A 25,248-nucleotide genomic window follows, 5' to 3' on the forward strand; every position below is an offset into this window, starting at 1 on the left:
TCGAGGATAATTTGGCAAATTGGATTCGAAATTGCTTTGTGCCAAGAGGCAGACAATGATAGTCAAAGTAAAACAAATTGCAGATGCTAGAAATCTGAAGCAAAAACAAAATGGGGAATAACTCAGTGGTTCTGGAAGTATCTGCAGAGACAGATGTAGTGAAAGCTGAGAGTTCAACGGCCCTTTGTCAGAACTGATGAAAGATCACTTGACTTAAAATGTTGACTGTTTCTCCACAGAGGTTATTTTTGTGACATGAAGCCTGTGTCCAATGATATGCCATAGGGTTTGGTGCTGCTTCCCTTGCTGTGTGTTGTGTACATTAATGATCTCGACATGAACGTACACTCACAGATGTCATGAAAATTGGTGGCATGGTAAATAATGAAGTGGAAAGCCTTAGACTACACAAGGCAAGGGAGTACATGACGAATGATAGGATCCTAGGTGGTACAAGTGTATCTTGGTTTGCATGTCCACAAATCCTTGAAGAAGGTGTTTAAGATTACATGATGGCAACTTGGCTTTATTAGTCAAGCCATTGAATACAGGAGTAGGGAGATTATGATGTAGCTGGATGAGACTTTAATTACCCCACTGTGTATAGCTCTACTTGCCACAGTGCATTAATGATTAGACTGCACTCAGGACAGTGCAGAGGAGGTTCACCAAGATGTTGCGTAGTTGGACCATTTCATCTAGGATTCACACCAGGTGTCCACAGTTTCCACAACTGCAACACATTGCCTGCCCAGCCATCTCTATTTTATTTAATTATCCGGGATATTAAATATTTCAAAAGCAAATTTCTTAACTGTTCTCTTCAGTTGTAATAACATCTCCTGATTTGAACTGCTGAGCCAAATAAGTGAAGCATGGAATAAATACTTACGAATCAGCGATTCACTTTTCTGACAGGAAACAGATTGAAGGGGCTCTTTGTTCTCACTGCCGTTCCTACATTGGTCTGCTCATCTCTATTAAGCTGCTGATGCTGCACGTTTCAGAGGAACGGGGTCCTACCTGCTCTCATTCTTTTAGATGCTGGTGACTGCCTCCAAGTTCTCCACGTTCACTCCTGAGTAAGCCTATAGCTTAATACTACCCAGAAGTGATGCCCTATTGGGCATCATCCCTCCTCAACAAAAGCACACAGCCTTCCGCCATGACGAAATGTGAGAAATCACAATATAATGCTGAGTTCCAGCAGCTCCTATTTCCAAAATTGCAGATGATACAAAATTGAGGTAGAGTCAACACTGAAGAACTGTACAATACATGACAACAAGATATGAATACATTTAAAAAGATTAGGCATGTAAGTATTAAATGTATTGAAGAGTTGATAAGTGTTAGGTATTACTTTTCCTACCAAAGTGTAAGGAAATTACATGTTAAATTAGAAAATGAGAATCTAAATGGGATTGAGGAGGGGAAGTGTGTAAGTGTACAAATACACTAATCACAAAGTTATAATGAAGAGTAATAAGGCCATAACAAGAACAAAGCAAACTTTTTTTAAAAGAGGAACAGGGTTAAGAAGTTAGAGCAGCTAAACTTATGTCAATTTATTTTAAGACACACTGCAAGAAATTCTGGTCACCGTATTATAGAAGAGAGGCACTGGAAGAAGTACAGAACAGATTGACATTGATGATAGCAAACTGCAAACTTAAAATTACCAAGGATGGATGGCAAGGATGCATCCTTTTTAATTTTGTCAACAAACTGCTAAGCTGTGATTTAAAAGGATGCCTTCAAAGCATTGGAGGTATTTGAAAGAAGAGAATGTTTCCACTTGTGTGAAGAATACAGCTGGACATTTCAGTGCAAGTTAAGTACCAAGAAATCTAATGTGGAATTGGCAGAAATTTCTTTCCCCGGAGGATAGGTGAGAACATGAAATTTGCTCTCACAGAAGGAAGTTGAGGTGAATAATATTCAAGTGAAGCTAGAGAAGCACGTGAGAGAAGAAGAATAGTGGGTTGCTGATTATTAGAGAAGAGGAGACTATAGTCAACAGTAACATGGACTGTTTGAGCAGAGGACCTGTTTGCATGCCATATACTCACTCTAATTCTATGTCCTGTTTTACTGTAGACAGTGGTAAAGCACATTGCTCTAGTCCCAAACCACCCAATACCAACAGACATCATGACAAGTTCCCAAACCAGAGAACCTCAGCAGAGTGGCTAAACTGCCAGTGCAAAGGATTAGGTACGCAGTGACACGGTCTCTCTCAGATCATAATCTAGCAGTACCTGAACAGACAGAGGACTAGAGCAGATACCTGCAGGCTGTATTTCATCTCGACATCAGAGTCAGAGAGGTCAGAGGATTTGGACATTCCATCTCCGAGTTCAGTTTTCATACTTTCGAAAAACCCTGCAAAGAAAAGCAGACTAACTGAGAAGGGAATTAACTTTTATTGGATATGAACATCAAAAGATATGGATTGAAGTCAGAAAAATGGATTGGGTGTATTATTCAGTGATGATCGGATAGAATTCTGTTTGGTTTATTACACCATTCATTCATTCTTATTCTCACACATGCTGCAACAACCAGTGTTAACTTTAGTTCGTGAGCCTAGTATGTTAATGGCAAGACAAACAGTTATTGCCCTCAAGGAGATGGTAGTGAGCTGCTTTCTTGAACTGCTGCAATCCACATTGCATATGAGCATCCAATGTGCTGTTGGGGAGGCAGTTCCAGATTCTGACCCAATGACAATGAAATAACAGACATTATAGTTCCAAGATAACACTGTGTAGCTTTGAGGGTGTTTGGCACATATTGCTCTTGTTCTTTCAGCAGTAAAGTTTGCAGGTTTGGAAGATGCAGTCAATAGACCGGAAGCTCTGCCACAGGCCTATAATTCTTATTGTCTTCACAGCTTGCAGATACAGGGCACAACTTTCAAACTGGCAGATGGCAGGAAATCTGGATGCATACTAAACAATGAGGAAAGAATAATCAACTTAGAAGTTGAAGACTGGCTAGTTAAACAGCTAGACACATTGCAGATGAAAGTCAACATAGCCAGATGTGGTTTTGTTGGGGAGAATGAGAACAACAACAGAATGCTGCCATTTAGCATACGAACAAATGAATAAAGAAACAGTAGGCCAATCAGCTCTTTGTGTCTGCTCTGCCATACAATAAGTTCATGGCTGACCCCATTTTAACCTCAACTCTACCATTCTGCATGCACCTGATAACCTTTCATCCCCTCTGCAGTCGTAAATCTACCTCTGCTTTAAAAATATTTAAACATTCCGCACCCACATCCTTCCAAGGAAGGAAACCCCAAGAATAAAGCATATAAAAGGAGAAAGTTGGGGCAGGAGCCATAAATCATTGAAAGTGGTAGGACAAGTTAACAAAACAACTTATAAAGCTTTATAAATAGATATACTACAATATAAAAACTGGGACATTATACTAAACCTCTTTCAAACACTAGTTTTGTCTAATTCTGGGCACCACATTTTAGGAAAGGTGTGAAGACCTCTAGACACAGTACGGCAGAAATTTACCAGAACAGCTCTCGGGATGAGTGATTACAGGTATGTGGACAAAATAGAGAAGTTTGGATAGTTCTATCTGGAGCACAGAAACATTGAGGAACTTTGATAGAGCGGTTGGGATGTCAATTGCATGAGGAAAGCGTACAGTACTGTAAATGGCAGGACCCTTCAGAGCATTGATATTCAGTGGGATTTTGGGGTGAAAGTCCTAAATGTAGGAATACAAGTAAATAAGGTGGTAAAAAAAGTGTACAGCATAATTGTCTTCATCGGTCAAGGCACTAAGTCTAAAAGTTGGCAAATCATGTTGTATAAGACCACATTTGGAGTATTGAGTGCAGTTCTGGTTGCCACACAACAGGAAGGATGTAGACGCTTTGGAGAGGATGCAAAAGAGATTCATCAAGACATTGCCTGGATTAGAGTGGAAAAGCTTTAAGAACATCTTTGCAGGAGTTCCTCAGGGTGGTATCCTCGGCCCAACCATCTTCAGCTTCTTCATCAAAGACTTCATTAAAGTTCCTCCCTCATAAGGGAGGAAGTGGGGATGTTCGCAGGTGATTGCACAATGTTCAGCACCGGTCGCAACTCTAGAGATACGAAAGCAGTCCATGTTCAAATGCAACAAGATTTGGACAATATCCAGGCAAGGGCTGACAAGTGGCAAGAAACATCTGTGCAACACAATTGCTAGGTAATGACTACCTTCAATTGCAGTCAGTCAATCTAATCACTACCCTTGACATTCAATGGTTTTACATCACTGAGTCCCCCACTCCTACCATTCTGGGGATTACCATTGACCAGAAACTCAAATGAATTCATCACATCAACACACTGGCTAGTAATACTGCAGTGAGTAACTTGCCTCTTGACTCCTGAAAGTCTGTCCACCATATGCAAGACACAAGTCAACAGCATGATGGAATACTCCCCACTTGCCTGGATGAGTACAGCTCCAATAACATTCAAGATGCCAGGAAAAAGCAGCCTGCTTAATTGGCATTACATCCACAGGCATCCACTCCCTCCACTACCACCACTCCAACAGCAGCAGTGTGCATTACCTACAACATGCAGGTCAGAAATTCAACAAAGGTCTTTGGACATTCCAAATCCACAACCACTTCCATCTAGAAATACAAGGGCAGCAGATTCATGCAAACACCACCACTTGCAAGTTCCCCTCCAAGCCACTCACTATCCTGAATTGGAAACTTATCGCCATTCCTTCACTATTGCTGGGTCAAGATCCTGAAATTCCCTTCCTCAGGGTATTGTGGTTCAACCTATATTCCATCCAACTGGAATTTGATTTTATTTATTATTCTCGCAGATACCAATAGATAGTGACAAATATTGTTTTGCGTGTCATCCAGCCAAATCACACCTTACTTAGGTACATCAGGGTAACAGATCAGAATGCAAAATAGAATGCAACACAGCTACAGAAAAAAAAAATCAACTCTAATATGAGAGGTCCATTCAGAAGTCTGATAGCAGTGGGGAAGAAGCTGTCCTTGAATCTTTTTTCAAGCTTTTGTTTCTTCTGCCTGATGGAAAAGGGTGGAAGAGAGTATAACTGAGGTGGGAGGGGTCTTTGATTATGTCGGCTACTTTCCTGAGGCAGCAGGAGGTACAGACAGAGTCAATGGAAGGAAGGCTAGTTTTCAAGAAGGACAAGGCTTCATTCACAGCTCTCTGTAATTTCTTAGAGTCTTGGACAAAGCAGTTGCCATACCAAAGGTGTGATGCATCCAGACAGAATGCTTCCTATGGCCATCTATAAAGATCGCTGAGAGTCACAGTGGACCTGCTGAATTTCCTTAGCCTACTGAGGAAGTAGATGCATTGGTGTGCTTTCTTGACTGTAGCATCAACGTGAATGGACCAGGACAGATTGTTGGTGATATTTACTCTTAGGAACTTGAAACTCTCAACTACCTCTACCTCAGCACTTCCACTCCGCTTCCTGAAGTTGATGACCAGCTCCTTCATTTTGCTGACATTGAGGGAGAGATTGTTGTCGTTACACCATGCCACGAAGCTCTCTTTTTCTTGTACTCTACCTTGTTAATCTTTGAGATGTGACTACAGTGGCGTCATCAGCAAATTTGTAAATGGAGTTAGTGTGAATTTGACCATACAGATGAGAGAGAAAGTATAGGACTGCAGCAGTGCAATGCAACAGCTCACCACCACCTTCAAGGGCAACTCAGGACAGGCAATAAAAGGTTAGCCAGCCAGAGATATCCATGTCCAATGAACGAATTTAAGAATAGGTTGGACAACCTTAGATTGTTTCTGCTAGAGTGCCAGGGGCTGAGAGGTGACCTGACACAGCATATAAAAATTATGAGGGGGATGCATAGGGTGGGTAGTCAGAATCCTTTTCCCAGGGTGGAAATGTCAACTACTAAGGGGCATGGGATTAAGTGAGAGGGGAAATGTTTAAAGGTAATATGCAAGGCAAGTTCTTTCTGCAGAGAGTGGTAAGTGTCTGAAGTGTGCTACCAGGGAGGTGATAGAAACAGATACAAAAGCAAAGTTTAAGAGGTATTTAGACAGACACATGAACAGTCAAGAAATAAAAGAATACAGAGCATGTCCAGCCAGATGGGATTAGTTTAGAACAACATCATGGTTGGCAGAGACATGGTGGGCCAAAGGGCCTATTCCTGTGCTGTACTGTTCAATATATCTATCTTACCAATCAAAAAATGAGCCATTTGTATGTTTCCTAATAGCTAGCTATTGTCTATTCATGCAAATGTTATCCCCTACACCATGAGCTTTATTTTCTACAGTAACCTTGGATGCAGCATCTGATCACACGCCTTATTGAAATTTACATAAAACAGATCCACCAATTCCATTTAATTCAAAGCACATTTCCTCAAAAGAACTCCAATCAATTGGTTAAACATTATTTCCCTTTCACAAAATCATAACGATTGTGCCTGATTTTCTTGAACTTATCCAAGTGCTCTGCTAAATTTTTTTCTACTAACAACTGCAATTGTCCCTAACAGATGTTAAACTAATTGGCCAATAGTTTCCAGTTTCCATACATTTTTGAACAAACATTTGCTATTTTCCAATCTAGTGGAACATTCTCCAAATCTAGAGAATGGAAGATTTAAAACAAAGCATTAACTATCTCACTTATTATATTCTGTTTACTCTTCTGACCTGCCACCCACGTTTTATACTATTTTTAATTTCTTTAACTAAGCACGGATGGTTGGTCCTCCCATTATAACTTCCCTTTCTTATTGAAACACATCTAATCATGCTCATTCTGACATATCTTCCTATAATATCTACCACTACATCTTTATTGACCTATTCCTTAATCTAATTTGCTGGTTCACTTTAGCTGGTTGAGTTCCAATTAATAGTACTGGACCAACCCTTCTCTTCCTCAGACTCAATTTAAAATTCATTATGATTGCTGCTGCCAAATGGAACAATGCTATGCCTTTAGATTAGATTAGATTAGATTCCCTACAGTATGGAAACAGGCACTTCGGCCCAACAAGTCCACACTGACCCTCCAAAGAGTATCCCACTCAGCCCCATTCCCCTACCCTATATTTACCCCTGTCTAATGCACCTAACACTATGGGCAATTTAGTATGGCCAATTCACCTGATCTGCACATCTTTGGATTGTGGGAGGAAACCCACGCAGACAAGGGGAGCATGTGCAAACTCCACACAGATAGTCACCCGAGGTGGGACTCGAATTGGGGTCCCTGGCATTGTGAGGCAGCAGTGCTAACCACTGAGCTATCATGCCGCCCCAGTGTCACAGTGTATTTAGTCCTGATTTCTTTTAAAGAAAGAGATTGAACAAGAGGTTGTGAGCAGTCTGTAGTATTATGCAGTTTGTGAGGCCTTGAAGTTTTTTTTTGAAAAGTTGGAACAATAGATGCAGCCAGAGCAGGTGTGGTCAAGCTCTCGCAGGCCAGGATTTCTAGTTTTTCAGGTTTACTTTTAAGCAATTGCCGTTGGGAATCTGAACAGGGTTGTAAGCTGCAGTAAAGGTCTGCCGGCTGCTATTCTCTCTGAATTTCCTCTTGATGTCTTTCCTCATGGGTTTGAGTTACCCAAGAGACAAATTTACTTTCTGAATTTTGCCAAGGGATGTGTTTACAGAATGTTCTTATATTGGAACAGTTAATTAGTATTAGTAACTGTATCTATTATCCTGTTAAGTTTCCCCAATAGAGGTAAGTTATTCTAAGTTCTTCTTTCTTTTGTATTTGAAATATTATGTTTGAGTAAATTGTATTTTGCTTAACATCAAGTAGTTTGACTAGTCGAATTGCATCTAGAACACATCACTTTACATTTGCCTTTACAATAAGAAAAAGTTAGGGTCTAGGGTACCTCCTTAAAATAGATCTGGTCTGGTCCATAACACAAGGATTGTCTTCATTTTTTGATCATTAAATCAATCTTAGTATAGTCTCCATTCTGGAAGAATTGAATAGATGCTATTCTCAGAAACTTCATATTCCTCATCTTGGTTAACTTCCCCCATCTAATTATTCCAGCCTACGTAATAATTCAAATCCCCCATGATTCCTTCCATGCATTATCATTATTTCTTACTTTATGCCTCATCCTACCTGTGCTTACTGTTACTGGGTGTAGATATCTTGAGGTAGGAATGGTTGTTGGATGTTCCAGAGTTTAGATGTTTCAAAAGGAATGGGGTCGGGGGAGAAATAAAGGTGGTGGAGGTGTGGCATTGCTAATCAGGGATAGTAACACAGCTGCAGAAAAGGAAATCATCAAGGAGGGTTTGTCTACAGGGAGTCAGAATGGGTAGAAGTCAGAAACAATAAAGCAGCAGTTACTTTATTGGGAGTTTTCTACATGCCCCCATTAGCAACAGACACAGAGGAGCAGATCTGGAGGCAGACTTTAGAAAGGTGCAGGAGTAACAGAGTTGTTGTCATGGCTGACTTTAACTTCCCTAATATTGATTGGAACCTACTTAGTTCCAATAGCTTGGATGGAGCAGTTTTTGTCAGGTGTGCGCAGAAAGGGTTCCTGATGGATTATGTAGATAGGCTGACTAGAGGGGAGGCCATATTGACTTAATGCTTCACAACCAACCATGCCTGGTGTCAGATCTCTCTGTGACAGTAATCACAACTCCATGACCTTTACTATACTCATGGAGACAGATAGGAACAGACAGTATGGGAAAGTATTTAACTGGAGGAAGGGGAATTACAATGCTATTAGGCATGATCTAGAGTGCCTAAATTTGGAACAGATGCTCTCAGGGAAATGTATGACAGAAATGTGATGGTTATTTAGGAAGCACTTGTTGATAGTTCTGGACAGGTTTGTCCCACGAGGCAAGGAAGGAATGGGTAGGTTGAAAGAACCTAGGGTGACAAAGGATATGGAACATCTAGTCATATGAGGAAGAAGGAAGCTTACGCAAGGTTGAGGCGGCAAGGATCAGATAGGACTTGAGGGTTACAAGGTAGCCCAGGAAGGAACTGAAGAATGGATTTTGGAAAGCTAGATCAGGGCATGAATAAGTCTTAGCAGGTAGAATTAAGGAAAACTTTAAAGCATTCTACACATACAGGAGGAACAAAAGGATGGCCAGAGTGAGGGTTGGGCCAATTAGGGACAGTAGAGGGAACCTGCACCTGAAGTCAGAGATGTAGCAAAGGTCCTTAATGAATATTTTGCTTCAGTATTCACTACAGAGAGGGACCTTGATATTTCGGATGACAGCGTGAAACAGACTAATATGCAAGAACATGTTAGGTTGATGTTGAAAATTTTGAAAAACATAAGGACAGATATATCTCCTGTACCGGATAGGATATAATCTAGGTTACTACAAGAAGTGAGGGAAGAGATTGCTGTGCTTTTGGCCATGATCTTTGCATCCTCACAGTCCACTGGAGTAGGGCCAGATGATTGGAGGATGGCAAATGTTATTCCCTTGTTCAACAAAGGGAACAGAGATAATTCTGGGAATTACTGACTAGTCAGTTTTAGATCAGTGGTGGGCATAGGTATTAGAAAGGATTCCGAGAGACAGGATTTATGAATACTTGGAAAACCATAGTTTGATTAGAGATAATCAGCATGGCTTTGTGAGGGGTAGGACATGCCTCACAAACCTGATTGAATTATTTGAGGATGTGACAAAACGTGTTGATGAAGGTAGAGCAGTGGATGTGGTGTACATGGATTTTAGCAAAGCATTTGATCAGGTTCCCCATGGTGGACTCATTTAGAAAATAAGGAGGCATGGGTTACAGGGAAATTTGGCTGTCTGGATAGAGAATTGGCTGGCTCATCGGAGACAGAGTGTGGTGGTAGATGTAAAGTGTTCAACCTGGAGCTTGGTGACCAGTGGTATTCTACAGGGATCTGTTCTGGGATCTCTGCTCCAAGTTTTATATGACTTGGATAAGGAAATGGAAGAGTGGGTTTGCTGATGACAGGAAGGTTAGTGGAGTTGTGGATAGTGTGGAGGGCCATTGTAGGTTACAATAGGACATTGACAGGATGTAGACCTGGACTGATAAGTGGCAGGGGAAGTTCAACTTGGAAAAGTGTGAAGTGATTCACTTTGGAAGGTAGAATTTGAATTCAGAATACAGGGTTAAAGGCAGGATCCTTGGCAGTGTGGAGGAACAGAGGGATCTTGGGATCCATATCCATAGATCCCTCAAAGTTGCCACCCAGGATGATAGGGTTGTTAAGAAGGCAAAGGTGTGTTAGCTTTCATTATCGGGGGATTAAATTTAAGAGCCACGAGGTTATGCTGCAGCCCTGTACAGCCCTGGTAAGACCACCACACTTGGAATATTGGGTTCAGTTCTGGTCGCCTCATTAGAAGGAGGATGTGGAAGCTTTAGAGAGGGTGCAGAGGAGATTTACCAGGATGCTGCTGGGTCTGGAGGACATGTCTTACGAAGGAAGGTTGAGGGAGCTTCGGCTTATCTCATTCGGGCAAAGAAGGGTGAGAAGTGACTTGATAGAGGTGTACAAGATGTTGGGAGGCATAGATAGATTGGATAACCAGAGACATTTTTCCCCACAGTATAAATGTCTATCACGAGGGAGCATAATTTTAAGGTAATTGGGGAGATGCCAGAGGTAGGTTCTTTACACAGAGTGGTGGATGCATGGAATGCATTGTCAGCAGTGGTAGTAGAGTCAGATACATTAGGGACATATAAATGATTCTTGGATCGGCACATGGAAGGGTATGTAGGTTAGTTTGATCACTTCAACAACGGAGATCTTCCCTCAATTTCTGATCACTATCTAACCACTTCTAGGTGTTGTTTTCCTGAATTTAGCTCATCCCTATGTATTGTAATAATACTATCACTGACTAACAAAGCCACCCCTCCAACTTTCCTAGGTTCCTGACCTTCTTAATTGCCTTGTATTCTTAACATTCAGATCTCAATCTACATCATCCTGTGGCCATGTCTCTGCAATAGCTCCCAGATTGTACTTTTTCTATTGGTGCTACCTGCTCAGATTCCATGCTTTCAGATAGTCAGTCTGTATTTTTGTCATTTTATTATTATCTCCCACCTTATATGTTGAATCATTGTTAAATTTTACAATATTCTTGTCTGCAATCTTTGATTTGCCAGATATTCCCAATTTGATCCCTTATCACCACCATTTACTTCAAAATCCTCTCTACTTCCCTAGTACACATCTCACTAAAATAGCTTGGGTTCAGGTATAGACTGCCCCAACAGTACAGATCCACTTTCCCTAATACTACTGCCAGTGCCCCAAGAACCAGAACCGACATCTGTCACATCAGTCTTCAAGTCTGCATTCATCTCTCTAATTTAATTTTAGAAATGAAGGAAATCAGTATTAAAGAAGAAGATTAAATTAAGGAAATAATGGGTTTGAAGTCTGCAAAATTACCAGGGCCTGATGACTTGCATCACAGAGCACAAAAGGAAGTGGCCCTGGATATATTCAATGCATTGGTGGTCATCTTTCAAAACTCTACATACTCTGCCACCTTCATATCTGTAGGAACTGCTCCACTATTTACAGAGCGAGGGAGAAACCAGTTAGCTTAATATCATGACTAGGATAATGCTACAGTCTATAATGAAAGGGATGATTAGAAAACATTGAGAAACCATGAACAGGATTGGATAAAAGTCACTAGGAGAAAGTGAGGACTGGAGATGCTGGAGATCTAAGTTGAAAATGTGTGGTGCTGGAAAAGAACAGCCGGTCAGGCAGCATCCGAGGAGCAGGAGAATTGATGTTTCAAGTGTGAGCTCTCAATCAAAACTTTGACTCTCCTGCTCCTTGGATGCACGAGATATGGTTTTATGGTTAGAAGTCCATGGTTTTATGAAAGGCAAATCATGCTTATTAAATCTATTGAAGTTTTGTGAAAAACATAACTAATACATAAGGAAAACCAATGGACGTGATGTATTTAATTTGATTTATTTATTGTCATGTGCATTTGTTGAATTTTCGGAAGGCTTTTAATAAAGTCCCTTGTAAGACATTAGTGGGCAAAGTTAAAGCACATGGGTTGGCGGTTAATATATTGGCATAAATTGATAATTGGTCAACAGACAGAGAATGCATAGTGAAAATAAATGGGTCTTCTTCTGGGTAGCTAGCAGTGACTACTAAGATATTGCAATGATCACTGTTTTACAAATAAATATTTTATAAACAACCTGGATGAGGGAACCAAATGCAACATTTCCTAGTCTGATGACACAAAACTTGGCAAGATTGAGATGTAGGAGGCGGCGACTAAGAGGTTAAGTGATTTGGGCAAGCACATGGTAAATAGAATAACACATGGACAAATGTGAAGCTGTACATTTCTGTGAGAAAAACAAAAAGGCAAAGTATTATATAAATTGTTATATGTTGGGAAGTGTGGACATACAAAGGGATCTGGGTGCCCTTGTATGCCAGATTCAAAGTAAACAGGCAGATATAGCAAACAATCAGGAAGGCTAATAGTATTTTACACTTCATTGCAACAGGATGTGAGTTCAGAACTACCTTACTGCAGTTATACAAGGACTTGATGAGACAGCGCCTATAGCTAAAAATCACAACACCAGGTTATAGTTCAACAGGTTTATTTGGAGGCACTGGCTTTCGAAGCGCTCCTTCATCAGGTGGTTGTGAAACACCTGATGAAACTTCAAAAGCTGGTGCCTCCAAATAAACCTGCTGGGACCATAACCTGGTGTTTTACTTACAGTGTGGAAACAGGCCCTTCGGCCCAACAAGTCCACACCGCCCCGCCGAAGCGTACCCACCCATACCCCTACATCTACATCGACCCCTTACCTAACACTACGGGCAATTTAGCATGGCCAATTCACCTGACCTGCACATCTTTGGACTGTGGGAGGAAACCGGAGCACCCGGAGGAAACCCACGCAGACACGGGGAGAACGTGCAAACTCCACACAGTCAGTCGCCTGAGGCGGGAATTTGTTGTGAGATGTTTAATTTTATCCCCCCCAGTTCAACACCGGCTCCTCCAAACCATGTACCTATAGCATTAGAGCCATAGAGATGTACAGCATGGAGACACAGTTAGGTTCAACTCGTCCATGTCAACCAGATATCCTAATCTAATCTAGTCCCATTTGCCAGCACTTGGCCATATCCCTATAAACCCTTCCTATTCATATACCCATCCAGATGCCATTTAAATGTTCTAATTGTACCAACCTCCACCACTTTCTCTGTCAACTCATTCCAAAAACACACTGTGTGAAACAGAGGGACCCTTAGGTCCCTTATAAATTTTTCCCCTCTCACCATAAATGTATGCCACCTAGTTGTTGACACGCGGCCCCCCCCCCCACCATCTCAGGGAAAAGACTTTATCTATTTACCCTATCCAAGCCTCTCAAGATTTTATAAACCTCCATCAAGGTCACTCCTCAGCCTCCAACACTCCAGAGAAAAGAGCCCCAGCCTATCCTTGTACAGCTTTTCTAAACCCTTTCAAGTTTCACAACATCCTTCTGATAGGAGGGAGACCAGAATTGCACACAATATTCCAACAGTAGCCTAACCAATGTCCTGTACTTCTGCAACATGACCTCCCAACACCTATATTCAATGCTCTGACCAATAAAGGAAGGCATACTAAACACCTTCTTCACTATCTTATCTACCTGCGACTTCACTTTCACAGAACTGTGAACCTCCACTCCAAGGTCATTTTGTTCAGCAACACTCCCCAGGATTGATTGTGTGCAGGTTTGGTCTCCCTACCTAAGGAAGGGAATGCAGCGGAGGCTCACTAGCCTAGTTCTAGGAATGGCAGGATTGTTCTTGGAGAGTTTCGTTCAATTGGGCCTGCAATCTGATTGAAATGCAGTTTAGGGAATCTGGTTAGAATTCTAAGCATTTCAACACAACTGGACAGACTAGATGCAGCGAAGAAGTTCTCCCTGACAATGGAGTCCAGAACCAGGACAGACAGTCTCATGATAGGGGTAGGCCATTTAGGACTAAGATGAGGAAAGATTTCTTTAATCAAAAGGGTAGTGAATCTATGAAATTCTTTAATCACAAAGTTGTGGAAGCCAAGCCACTGAATATATTATAGAAAGAGACAGACTTTATTTTGATTTTAAAGGCATCAATGATTAAGGGGAGAGAGTTGAAATATGGTATTGAGCTGGAGGATCAACTGTGATCACATTGAATTGATTTAATTTTTAGGAGCAAGCTTGAAGGACCAAAATGGCTTACTCCTAGTTTCTTTTCACTTTACACTGACTATTCAGAAATGCTTCTCTCGTTCTTCCCTGTTGGTGGTACCTACATGGACCACAGACTGTCTTCAACTAATACGACATCCCCTTTTACTGCCCTTACTTGAATGGCTTCCTATACCACAGTGCAATGATCATTTAGATCAACAACCTGCAGACCTCACTCTCATCCAGACAAAATGAAAGAACCTCAAAACTATTGGGACAATGGCAAAGTTGAGGCTCCTGCACTTCTGCCCTCCAGGTCTCCTTTCCAAACACACTTGCAGTCTCAGCTTCTTCTCTGACCACTGATAAAACCAAAAGACTTTTATTCCAGAGTGGTGTAATAAAGAGGAACAACTTCCCACACCTCCATGATTCATCTGCAATTGCTCTACCGAACTACCATCACTCAGCAGTCCCTCCCAACTCCACACCCAGCAGCCCCTCCATCGGTTGTGGAGTAATTGAATGTTGAAGGTGGTAGATGTGGTGCCAATCAAGCAGGCTGTCTAGTTCTGGATAGTGTCAAACTTCTTAAGTGTTATTGGAGTTGCACCCATCCAGGCAAGAGAAAAGTATTCCAACACACTTCTAACTTGTGCCTGAAAGATGGTGGACAGGCTTTGGAAAGTCAGGGGAGAGTTGCTTGCTGCATTATTCCTAGCTTCTGACTTGCTCTTGTAACTACTGTGTTTATGTGGCAAGTCCAATTGAGTTTCTGGTCAATGGTAACCCCCAGGATGTTGATAGTGAGTCAAGGTCATTTCTGGTTGGAGATGGCCATTGCCTGGCATTTGTGTAGCATGAGTGTTATTTGCCACAATTCTAGATATTATCCAGATCTTGCTGCATTAGTCAACTCTTCAATCAACTTTCACCCCATTCACCCACATTCTTTTCCATTTCCACTCCTACCAATTCATTATCAGCATCCTATTCTTTAGTAAATTCTGGTACAAAGTGTCCGCTAAGTATTCTCGTTAGCATTGGTCTGTCTAAGCTCATGACAGCAGAATGCCCCGAGTCAAGCTGTTTCAGTTCAACTCAATGCTGGAATCTAACCAGCAATGTGGAACATGACCCAACATATTCCTGAGGTGCAACCATCTTCATCTTCTTTATCAATGACTTTCCCTCCACCATAAGGTCAGAAGCGATGATGTTCACTGATAATTGCAGTGTTCAGCACCATTTACGACTCCTCATATATGAAAAGAATCCATGTTTAAATGAAAAGCCAGGTAAAGACCATCTCAACAAAGAAACAATCCAAACATCTTACCTTGAGTTTGAATGGCATTACAATTACTGCATTTCCCACTTTCAACTTCCCCATGGTTATGTGTGACTTGCAATTGAACTGTTTCAGCCATATAAATACAACAAAGACTAGAGAAGGTCAAAAGTTGGGAATTCTGCATTGAGTACTTCTTGGCTGTCCATTATTTACACATCACATGTCAGAAGTTGATGGAATACCCTTCACCTGCCTGGATAAGTGCAGCTTCAACAACACTGAAGATACCTGACACCATCCAGGACAAAGTATGCTTGATTGGCACCACATCCACTCTCAACAAGATGCACTACAGTAACTTAGCAAGCATCCACCTGCAGAATACTCCAAACGAACAACCTCTTCAACTGAGAAAGGCAGAAGATGCATGAAATAACAACCTGTAAGTAACACTTCAAGCCACACACCATTCCCACTTGGAACAATAATCACTATTCCTTCACTGTTGCTGGGTCAAAATCCTGGAGCTCCCCAACAGCACTGTGGTGCTCTAAAGTTCAAGAAGGCAGCTGACCACCACCTTTTCAGGACAATTAGGGATGTACAATAAATGATAGCCTAGCCAGTGATGTCTTTGTGTCATGAGCAGGTTAAAAACGCCATAATCATAGGTACTGCTTTAATCAAGTCCAGACTTACTGTTCAATGGATTTTGAGATTCTAATTTCTCGTCCTCACAATCAGAGCTATCTGCTTCATGTAGCTTATTACACCGGTCATCTGACTGGTCCTCTTCTTCAGCTTCACTGTCTGTGCTGCATTGATCGAACTCTAACTCATCCCTGTTATGACTGAGGGTTTAAAAAAAATTCAACAGGTTATAACAGTGAGTGGGAAGATTTTCTGAACTATAAAGTGCATGCACACACCAAAGTACATTTATGGGGGTCAAAAGAAGCAAAGGAGAAGATTTCCTAAATATAGCATAAGATGGAAAAAGACCATCCATTGCTCCCACAGTTATGTTCCATGGACATGCTGATGCTAAGTGGGACTAATTTTTGGCTTCCCCTTGAGATTTATGGGTACATAAATCAGTGCCCAGCCAAATTTCGCTGTGCCAGGCAATGCATGACACAGGATGGCCAGGCAACAGGTAAAAGTGTTTCAAACCTCTTTCAATATTCAAACAGGAAGGTAATGAGATATAGCATATTAGCCCAAGAGGAGATTTAATTGAGCTTTTTAATGCAATGCATTTTGAAGCCAATTGACTAACAGTGACAAGAAATTTCAATTTTCACAAAGTAAGGAGCGAGGGAGAGAGGCTAAATGAACTTTCCTAAACACAGTTTTGTAGTTTGGAATATGTGCAACAAAGAGTGATTGAGATAGGAGACCACCATGTCTGTTATGGACAAAAGATTTGAAGCAGAGTTGAATACAACATTACAATAAGAGAAGTTGGTGAATTTATGGTGAAGCCATCAAGAATTGAGCTGGCACAGACATTAAACAAAAGGCCAAATTGCCTGTCTGTGCTTCTCACACACAGAGCTCTCTCAAGGTGCTGTGCCTTGGTTCCAATGCTTCTGGAGGTCCACAGGAAGTGGCAAACTAGGAAGGTGGATGAAGGAGTGGAACTATTTTCAATGCAAGATCTTTTAATACTTATAATATTCTACATCTTGGCACATACCTAATAATCCTCCCTTTTGAAAGCACCAATTGCAAGTTATTGTCACTGGGGCCTTTCTCAGCTCCTGAAGATGGTGATGAGGATTTGCTGATCTTTACTCTCAATGTGGAGCTAGACATATTGTCCTATTAATGAAACACATTCATAGATACATTAGTTGGGAAATTTGTTACACTATGTTAAAGATGAAGTGCTGAGTTGTACACCACCCACCTCACCCCACTGAGCCATCTCCATTTTCTTCAACACAGCTCGAGTGTGGAGCTCCAGAATGTCCAGGTCTGAGTGTATCCTGTTTGAGGGGTCTCTCAGCCTCCTGCATTTCCTCTTGCCTGGGCTTACAGTGGAGGGGGAACCTTTGTCCTGAGTGACTCGTGTGGCTGGCACTGTGGCAGTGATTCCCTGAGACTTTATGGGTTTATTTCCTGTGTTCATCTCCTGCAGAAACAAATGCAGACCTTTTATACAAAAGAGATCTCGATACAGAGAACGTGAAGGCACAAAGATCACCCAAATAAATCTCTACACTGATTACAGTTGGTAGTCATCTATACTCTGGAAAATTCCAGAGGAATTCCAGGGGAAAGTCAGTGAATGCACAGTGACAGACACTTAAGCAGAACTTTCATAATGCTCAGGAGGAAGAGCAGTTGTCAAGACTGATGGCCTACATTCAAGAGTTTTAAAAGGACATTTTTACAAAGATAGTGGAATTGTTAGGACAAAATATTCCATAACTGGCAACACAAAAATACATTGGAAGGATGTGACCAGGATGTCACAAGAGTCTGCAGAGAGATACAGACAGGTTAAGCAAATAGGCAAACATTTGGCAGTCAGAACATAAGAGGAATGGGAGAGTTTGCACTTTGGCATGAGAAATAGAGGAGTTGAATTTTACTTAAATGCAGAAAGATTGCAGAAAACTAAAGATCAATGAGATGAGAGTGTCCGTGAATGACAAAAAAACTAGTATCCAAGTTTAGCAGGTAGTGGGGAAGGCAAACAGAATGTTAGCCTTTATTTCAAAGGGAATGGAGAATAAAAGTACGCTGATTTTACTAAAATTATACAAGGCATGAGTCAGGCTACTGTGAAGTGCTTTGGACTCTGACCTAAAGAAAGATATACTGGCACTGGAGGCACTGTAGAGAAGGTTCACTGGCTGATAACAGTTATGAAAGGATTATTTTGTGAGGAGAGGTTGATTAGATGTGGCCTGCACCTCATTGGAGTTTAGAAAAATGAAACATGACATTATTGAAACATAGGAGATTCTTATGGGACATGACAGGGTAGATGAAGAAAGAATGTCTCCCCTTGTGGAAAAGTCTTGAGCCAGAGGGCATTATCTCTAATTAAGTAGTTGTACATGTAAAACAGAAATAAGCAGGAATTTCTTCTCTCAGAGGATAGTGAATCCGTGGAATTCGTTACTGCAGAGGGCTGTTGAGGCTGGGTCATTAAGTACATTCAAGACTGAGACAGGCAGAGTTTTAATCACTCAAGGAATAGTGTGTTATGGGGAAAAGGCAGGAAAGTAGGGAGACGGTTATCAGATCAGACATGATAACATTGAACAGCTTTCTTTTGCTCGTATGTCTTCAGGTCTTATTCTGGGAGAATTCCAATGGATTGGAAAACTGCTAATATGATACTTCTATTTAAGATGGAGGAAGACAGAAAGCATAAAACTAGGTAGTCCAACATCTGCTGACTGGAAAATGCTACAGTCCATTATTAAAGGAAGAAATGGCATAATATTTTAAAAAGCCTAAAGCAATCAAACAGTCAACGTGCTTTCTAAAAATGGGGCTTAATGTTTGCCAAATTTGCTGCAGTTCTTTGAAGATACAACAAGCAGAGTTGATAAAGGGAAACTTGCAGATGAGGCATATTTAGATTTCAAGAAGGCATTCAATAAGGTGACAAATAAAAAAGATACAAGATAGGAGCTGTACCTCATTGAAACTTATTTTAAAAAACTTTAAGAATTAGGCAGGATAGAGGTTTCCCCACATTTGGGAGTTTAGAACAAGGGGACATAATTTAAAAATAAGGGGGATGACATTTAAGACCAAGATGAAGAGACTTACTTTATTAAGAACATGGTGACCGTTTGGAATTATCTACCCCACCAGGCTTTAAAAATGCTCAGTCTTGGAGTTTATTTAAAGTCAAATTGATGAATGTTTGATTATCAATGGTGTAATGGGTTATTAGGGGGATATGGGTAAAAGGCCATGAAATGGTCTATCAGTCATGACCATGTTAAATGGCAGTGCAGAACAACAGGTTGAGTGGCCTGTTCCTGTTCTTATGATTCTTACAGTCAAGTTCAGTGAACTTGGTTATGAATTCAAAACTTGAATCTCATCTATAGTGATGCTTCTACCTTTTACAAAATAGGACAATCAGGGACTATTTGAAATGATTTGCAAGGTTGACCTTATAATTCAATTGCAATGTTACCTGAAGCTTAGAGGGGCAAGTTATATCAGTGTACAAAAAAAAATGACTTTGCAGAGAACCATTGCCTTCTGTCCTTCCTGCCTAGTCATACAAACAAAATCATCACAATTGGTGCTCCAACAGGTTAATTTAAGTTGTTGCTGCTTTTACCTCCACAAAGCGAATTTCCTTGCCGAGTTCTTTGATCAGCTGCCCTGGTCTGATATGATCTGGGATTTCATATGGGCGGTCAATCAAGCCCTATAGTCAAAACATATACAAAAAGAGGATTTTAAAAGTGTTCTTAAACAAATGCGCCACCCTTACAGGAATAATCGAGAGCATGTCGATTACAGCCACCCCCAGATGAAACACATCCAGGGCTATTAAGGGAAGCAAGAGAAGAAATTACAGAAGCTCCGCTAATAATTTCCCAAACTCTCAGACTACAAATATTGGTGTCAGTTTAAACAGTGGCTCATAGTTTTAAAAGGGAGCTAGGGACAGACAGAGTTATTAGTCAACGTGACCCATTGCCCCTGCATACTTTAAAACCATGAAAGGGTTCTCCCAAACCCTTCTGAAGTGAACTACTTTACACTTTCTTTGTTAAATTCAATATGCTCGTACATTTTACTACTTTATCCTTGAGTTGGAGTTAGCGGGCATCAGCCTCATTTCCAAATTTTGTACCATAGGCAAATTTTGAAATTTTACTCCACGTTTGAACAGTAATATGTACCCAAGGAAGTGTTGGATCTGAGCTAGGAAACACCACTGCCTTCCAGCCTCCAGTCAGAAAAAGCATCCAACCTGACTTGCTGTTTTCTATCCTCAATTGTTCAAATTTTCTTTTGACCCTACTTGGGAGTCTTTCAAGCCTTACCCACCAAAGATGGAAAACTGGTATCCTGTGGTACAGCATTCCCCTGAAACCTTGCTTGACCAAAAGAGTATTTTATTGACTTTCCAGTTCTTTGGTACCTCTCATAGATCTTAAAGATTACCAACTTACCACCAGTTCTACAGTCCTATTCTATGTTCATCATTCATTCAATTTCTCTGTCTGCAGATGCTATTCGACCTGCTGAGTACTCCCAGCTGTTGTTTTTATTTCTGGAAATCCAACATCTGCATTATTTTGCCCTATTTGTCTAGTTAGTTGATATTTTTAATCAAAACTGTACCTCTTTCTGAATCCAGCATTTAAGTGTGGGGATTAGTGCCTTGACTCCTTCTATTAGGTATTCCTGTGGTTGGCAACTGTCCTCTCGCATTTCTGAACACAGAACCAAAGAAGTCAAATTTACTTTCTTAGCCATAAATCAAGAATGGCATTTATTTATTGCTATTACATCATTTGAGAAACAAAAATAATCAATCAATGTAAAAAGAAAGTTGGTATACCCACACAATAGCCAACTAACCAACCACTCCATAACACATTCCTTCATTAATCCATATATAATCCCTTTTCATTTGATCAGGTTCTTATTCAACCTCCTTCATTCCATTAGAAAAATTATTTTAATAATTGTCAAGACTAAAGCATGTCCACCCAGTATTATCTCTGCAAATAGCCCCTCCATGGCACTGACATCCTTACAAAGCCAACATGCCCAAAACTGTGACCTAACCAATGTTTCATACAGATATAGTCATTTGATAGTACAGAATGTGAATAAAACTGGAAAAACAGATATTGTATCAAGCTTTTTATTTTGCACTCACCAGGACATTCACAAGACCAAAGTCAAGAGAATCAACATTTCATACTGAATGAGGAAAAATGCTGACAAGTGGTAACAAACCAAGATGACGTTCTGTCGATCACAAATTAGTAATGAGATATATAAAGTTCAGTGCTGATATGATGCTAGATATTTAGGCTGCACATTCCAAAGACTATACATCACATCAAAAACTTCATATCTTCTGCTGTTTGCACCAAACAAGGCACTGACTGCATTCAACCAGCCCATGTTTTAACAAATAAAACCAGTGACCATCACCAGTTCTGATTTCATGATTCAACAGTATTTGTTAAATAAAACAAGGTGTGCCAGGCATTATGCTGAGAACCAATTTAAGACCACCAGTTTGGCTCGTACTGGAAGCTACAGATATTAAAACACTGGGTCTTGTTCTTTGCAGAGAATGCACATTGTGGTGGTTTCAACTATAAAAACAATGACCATTTTTGGTTTATCAGTCAAGGCATTGCCTGAAGGAGTCAGCCCATGTTTAAATTTAAACAGAGTTTGGCAGTTAATTGTTAGCTTCTAAGTAGTGTATTTTCCATGGTAATGCATCACTTCGCAACCTGGATAGATGCGAAGTGATGCATTTTGAAAGGTCAAACTCGAATGCTGAATATAGGATGAAAGACAGGATTCTTGGCAGTGCGGAGGAACAGAGGAATCTGGGTGTGCAAGTACATAGATCCCACAAAGTTACCACCCAAGTAGATAAGGTTGTTAAGAAAGCATATGGTGTATTGGCTTTCATTAACAGGAGGATCGAGTTTGAGAGCCGCGAGGTTTTGCTACAGCTCTACAAGTCCCTGGTGAGGCCACACTTGGAATATTGTGGGCAGCACGGTGGCACAGTGGTTAGCACTGCTGCCTCACAGCGCCAGAGACCCAGGTTCAATTCCCGCCTCAGGCGACTGACTGTGTGGAGTTTGCACATTCTCCCCGTGTCTGCTCCGGTTTCCTCCCAGAGTCCAAAAATGTGCGGGTTAGGTGAATTGGCCATGCTAAATTGCCCGTAGTGTTAGGTGAAGGGGTAAATGTAGGGGAATGGGTCTGGGTGGGTTGCGCTTTGGCGGGTCGGTGTGGACTTGTTGGGCTGAAGGGCCTGTTTCCACAATGTAAGTAATCTAATTGTTTACAGTTCTGGTCACCTACTATCGGAAAGATAGAGGCTTTGGAGAGGATGCAAAGAAGGTTTACCAGGATGCTGCGTGGACTGGAGGGCTTGCCTTAGGAAGAAAGGTTGAATAAGCTCAGACTTTTCTCTCTGGACAGAAGGAAGAAGAGAGGAGATCTGAACGAGGTATACAAGATAATGAGTGGAATAGGTAGAGTAATAACCAGAGACTTTTCCCCAGGGCAGGATTAACTGGTACGAGGAGTCATAGTTTGAAGATATTAGGAGAATGGTATCGAAGGGAAGTCAAAGGAAGGTTCTTTACGCAGAGAGTAGTGAATGCATGGAATGCACTGCCAGCTGTGGTGGTGGAAGCAGAGTCATTGGGGACATTTAAGCGACTGCTAGACATGCACATGGATAGCAGTGAGTTGAGGAGTGCGTAGGTTAACTTACTATATTTTACATTAGGATTAAACCTCGGTACAACATTATGGGCCAAAGGGCCTGTTCTGTGCTGTACTTTTCTATGTTCTATGCTCTATGTAATATCTCAACTAATCAAAGGCTCCTTGTAAACAAATCAGCGCATCTTCTTGCATGTTACAAAATATTGCACCTCTTTACAATGGTGGTCTGGAGTGTAAGACTAAAAGCTTCAACAAGATGTATTTTCCAACAATACTCAATTTATATGGGTTTAGCACTCCCTCCATACTGTGGTGTCTGGTCATTATTTATTGAATATAGAATCCCATGAACAGCGGTCTCATGACGTCTCCTTACCTTTAAAAATCTCTGTATCTGAGCGACTCAGTCACTCTGCTCCTTTTAATACGTCACCGCTGTATAATTATCTCAGTTTTCAACACAAAACATACCACCTCACATTTCTCTACTTCAAGCTTGAATCTAAAGATCCTGTATAACCCCAACAATTAAACTTAACAATAAGCAAACAAATCTTCATCATCCTGCAAATAAAACAGGGCAGTCTACACAGGTTTCAAATAAAGGGATTAACATTATAAATTAAGAAAGGTGTTCACATTGTCAACTTCAAGCAGAGGTATCTTGCAGTTGCCAAACTCGTCCTCTCCAAAATTCACCCCATTTGTTTGGGGAGTTACGAGACAGCTGTAGCAGAGTAAAATTCACGATTAGAACAGTTTCCTCCTAACATTTGGTGCAACACAGGAAATAATCAAGTAGTGTATTTTCCTTCTCATTTACATCCCATACCTTTTAGAGTTTCCCGAAGACTGTTTGCCACATACCAACAAATTGCCTCAAAATATGGAAACTTGAAAAGTTCCGGAGTCTTTAGCCTCTTCTCCATCTCATATACCCTGGGAGTGAGAATGACAATGAGAAATAAATTTCAACCTGAAGTGATCCTGACGGAGTTTGGGGAAGACGTGGGGGGGGGGGGTGGGGAGCTTAAAGAAAACAGACCTCCAGATCCATTCACAAAAAGTAAAATCTGTAAACTGGAAAAAGAAAATGCTGAAAACGCTCAAACTTTCAGCATAACTGGCAGCATCTGAGGACAGAAACAAATCAATGTTTCAGGGGCAGTTCTGATGAAACGACAAAAACACCTGGTACAAAGATCTTCAATCTAAAAACTGAATGACGTTAGCAAGGCCATTGAGAAAGGCAAACCATGCACAGGTTTAATTTCTAAAGAATGAAAGTCAAAAAGTAGCTTTGTATTGAACCTTGCTCAAATCACTCATGAATACGGCAGTAGTTCTGTCAGATTACTGAGAAAAAGATCCAAAGGTAGTGGAGAGGGTACAAAAGAAAACTGACAAGGAAGACTCAGAAATGTGTGGTGATACATTTCAGGAAAATAGAAGACTGAGGGGGGTGTCCAAGAACAGATTTTTTTAATTATGAAAAATTTTAGCGAATATAAAGCGAATGTTCTATCTTGGTAAAAGAGTACAAGAGGCTGTAAACCAAATATAATCCAAAAAAAATCTAATGACAAATTCCAAACAAACTGTTTTATAGATAGAACATAGAAGAATACAGCGCAGTACAGGCCCTTCAGCCCTCGATGTTGCGCCGATCAAAGCCCACCTAACCTACACTAACCCACTATCCTCCATATACCTATCCAATGCCCGCTTAAATACCCATAAAGAGGGAGAGTCCACTACTGCTACTGGCAGGGCATTCCATGAACTTACGACTCGCTGAGTGAAGAACCTACCCCTAACATCAGTCCTATATCTACCCCCCCTTAATTTAAAGCTATGCCCCCTCGTAATAGCTGACTCCATACGTGGAAAAAGGTTCTCACTGTCAACCCTATCTAACCCCCTAATCATCTTGTACACCTCTATCAAATCACCCCTAAACCTTCTTTTCTCCAATGAAAACAACCCCAAGTGCCTCAGCCTTTCCTCATAGGATTTTCCTACCATACCAGGCAACATCCTGGTAAACTTCCTCTGCACCCGTTCCAGTGCCTCCACATCCTTCCTATAGTATGGCGACCAAAACTGCACACAATATTCCAGATGCGGCTGCACCAGAGTCTTATACAACTGCAGCATGACCTCAGGACTCCGGAACTCAATTCCTCTACCAATAAAAGCCAGTACGCCATATGCCTTCTTCACTGCACTATTTACCTGGGTGGCAACTTTCA

At 41.0% G+C, this 25,248-nt stretch overlaps 1 protein-coding gene across 2 annotated transcripts in view; it reads right to left on the reverse strand.

Moving 5' to 3' along the window:
* Positions 1 to 25,248, reverse strand: part of LOC140458195 (lysine-specific demethylase 7B-like) — a 99,266-nt gene that overhangs the window by 39,826 nt on the left and 34,192 nt on the right. For both annotated transcript variants that reach the window (XM_072552433.1, XM_072552434.1), the window contains exons 9-15: positions 23,829 to 23,935; positions 20,903 to 20,994; positions 19,887 to 19,976; positions 17,478 to 17,702; positions 17,265 to 17,389; positions 16,265 to 16,416; positions 2,291 to 2,385 (exon numbers count right to left, since the gene is read on the reverse strand). In XM_072552433.1, coding sequence (XP_072408534.1) covers positions 2,291 to 2,385; positions 16,265 to 16,416; positions 17,265 to 17,389; positions 17,478 to 17,702; positions 19,887 to 19,976; positions 20,903 to 20,994; positions 23,829 to 23,935 — 886 coding nt within the window. The remainder of the gene's footprint in view (positions 1 to 2,290; positions 2,386 to 16,264; positions 16,417 to 17,264; positions 17,390 to 17,477; positions 17,703 to 19,886; positions 19,977 to 20,902; positions 20,995 to 23,828; positions 23,936 to 25,248) is intronic.

The sequence above is a fragment of the Chiloscyllium punctatum genome, chromosome 32, assembly GCF_047496795.1.
Source record: "Chiloscyllium punctatum isolate Juve2018m chromosome 32, sChiPun1.3, whole genome shotgun sequence".
Classification (NCBI taxonomy): Eukaryota; Metazoa; Chordata; class Chondrichthyes; order Orectolobiformes; family Hemiscylliidae; genus Chiloscyllium; species Chiloscyllium punctatum.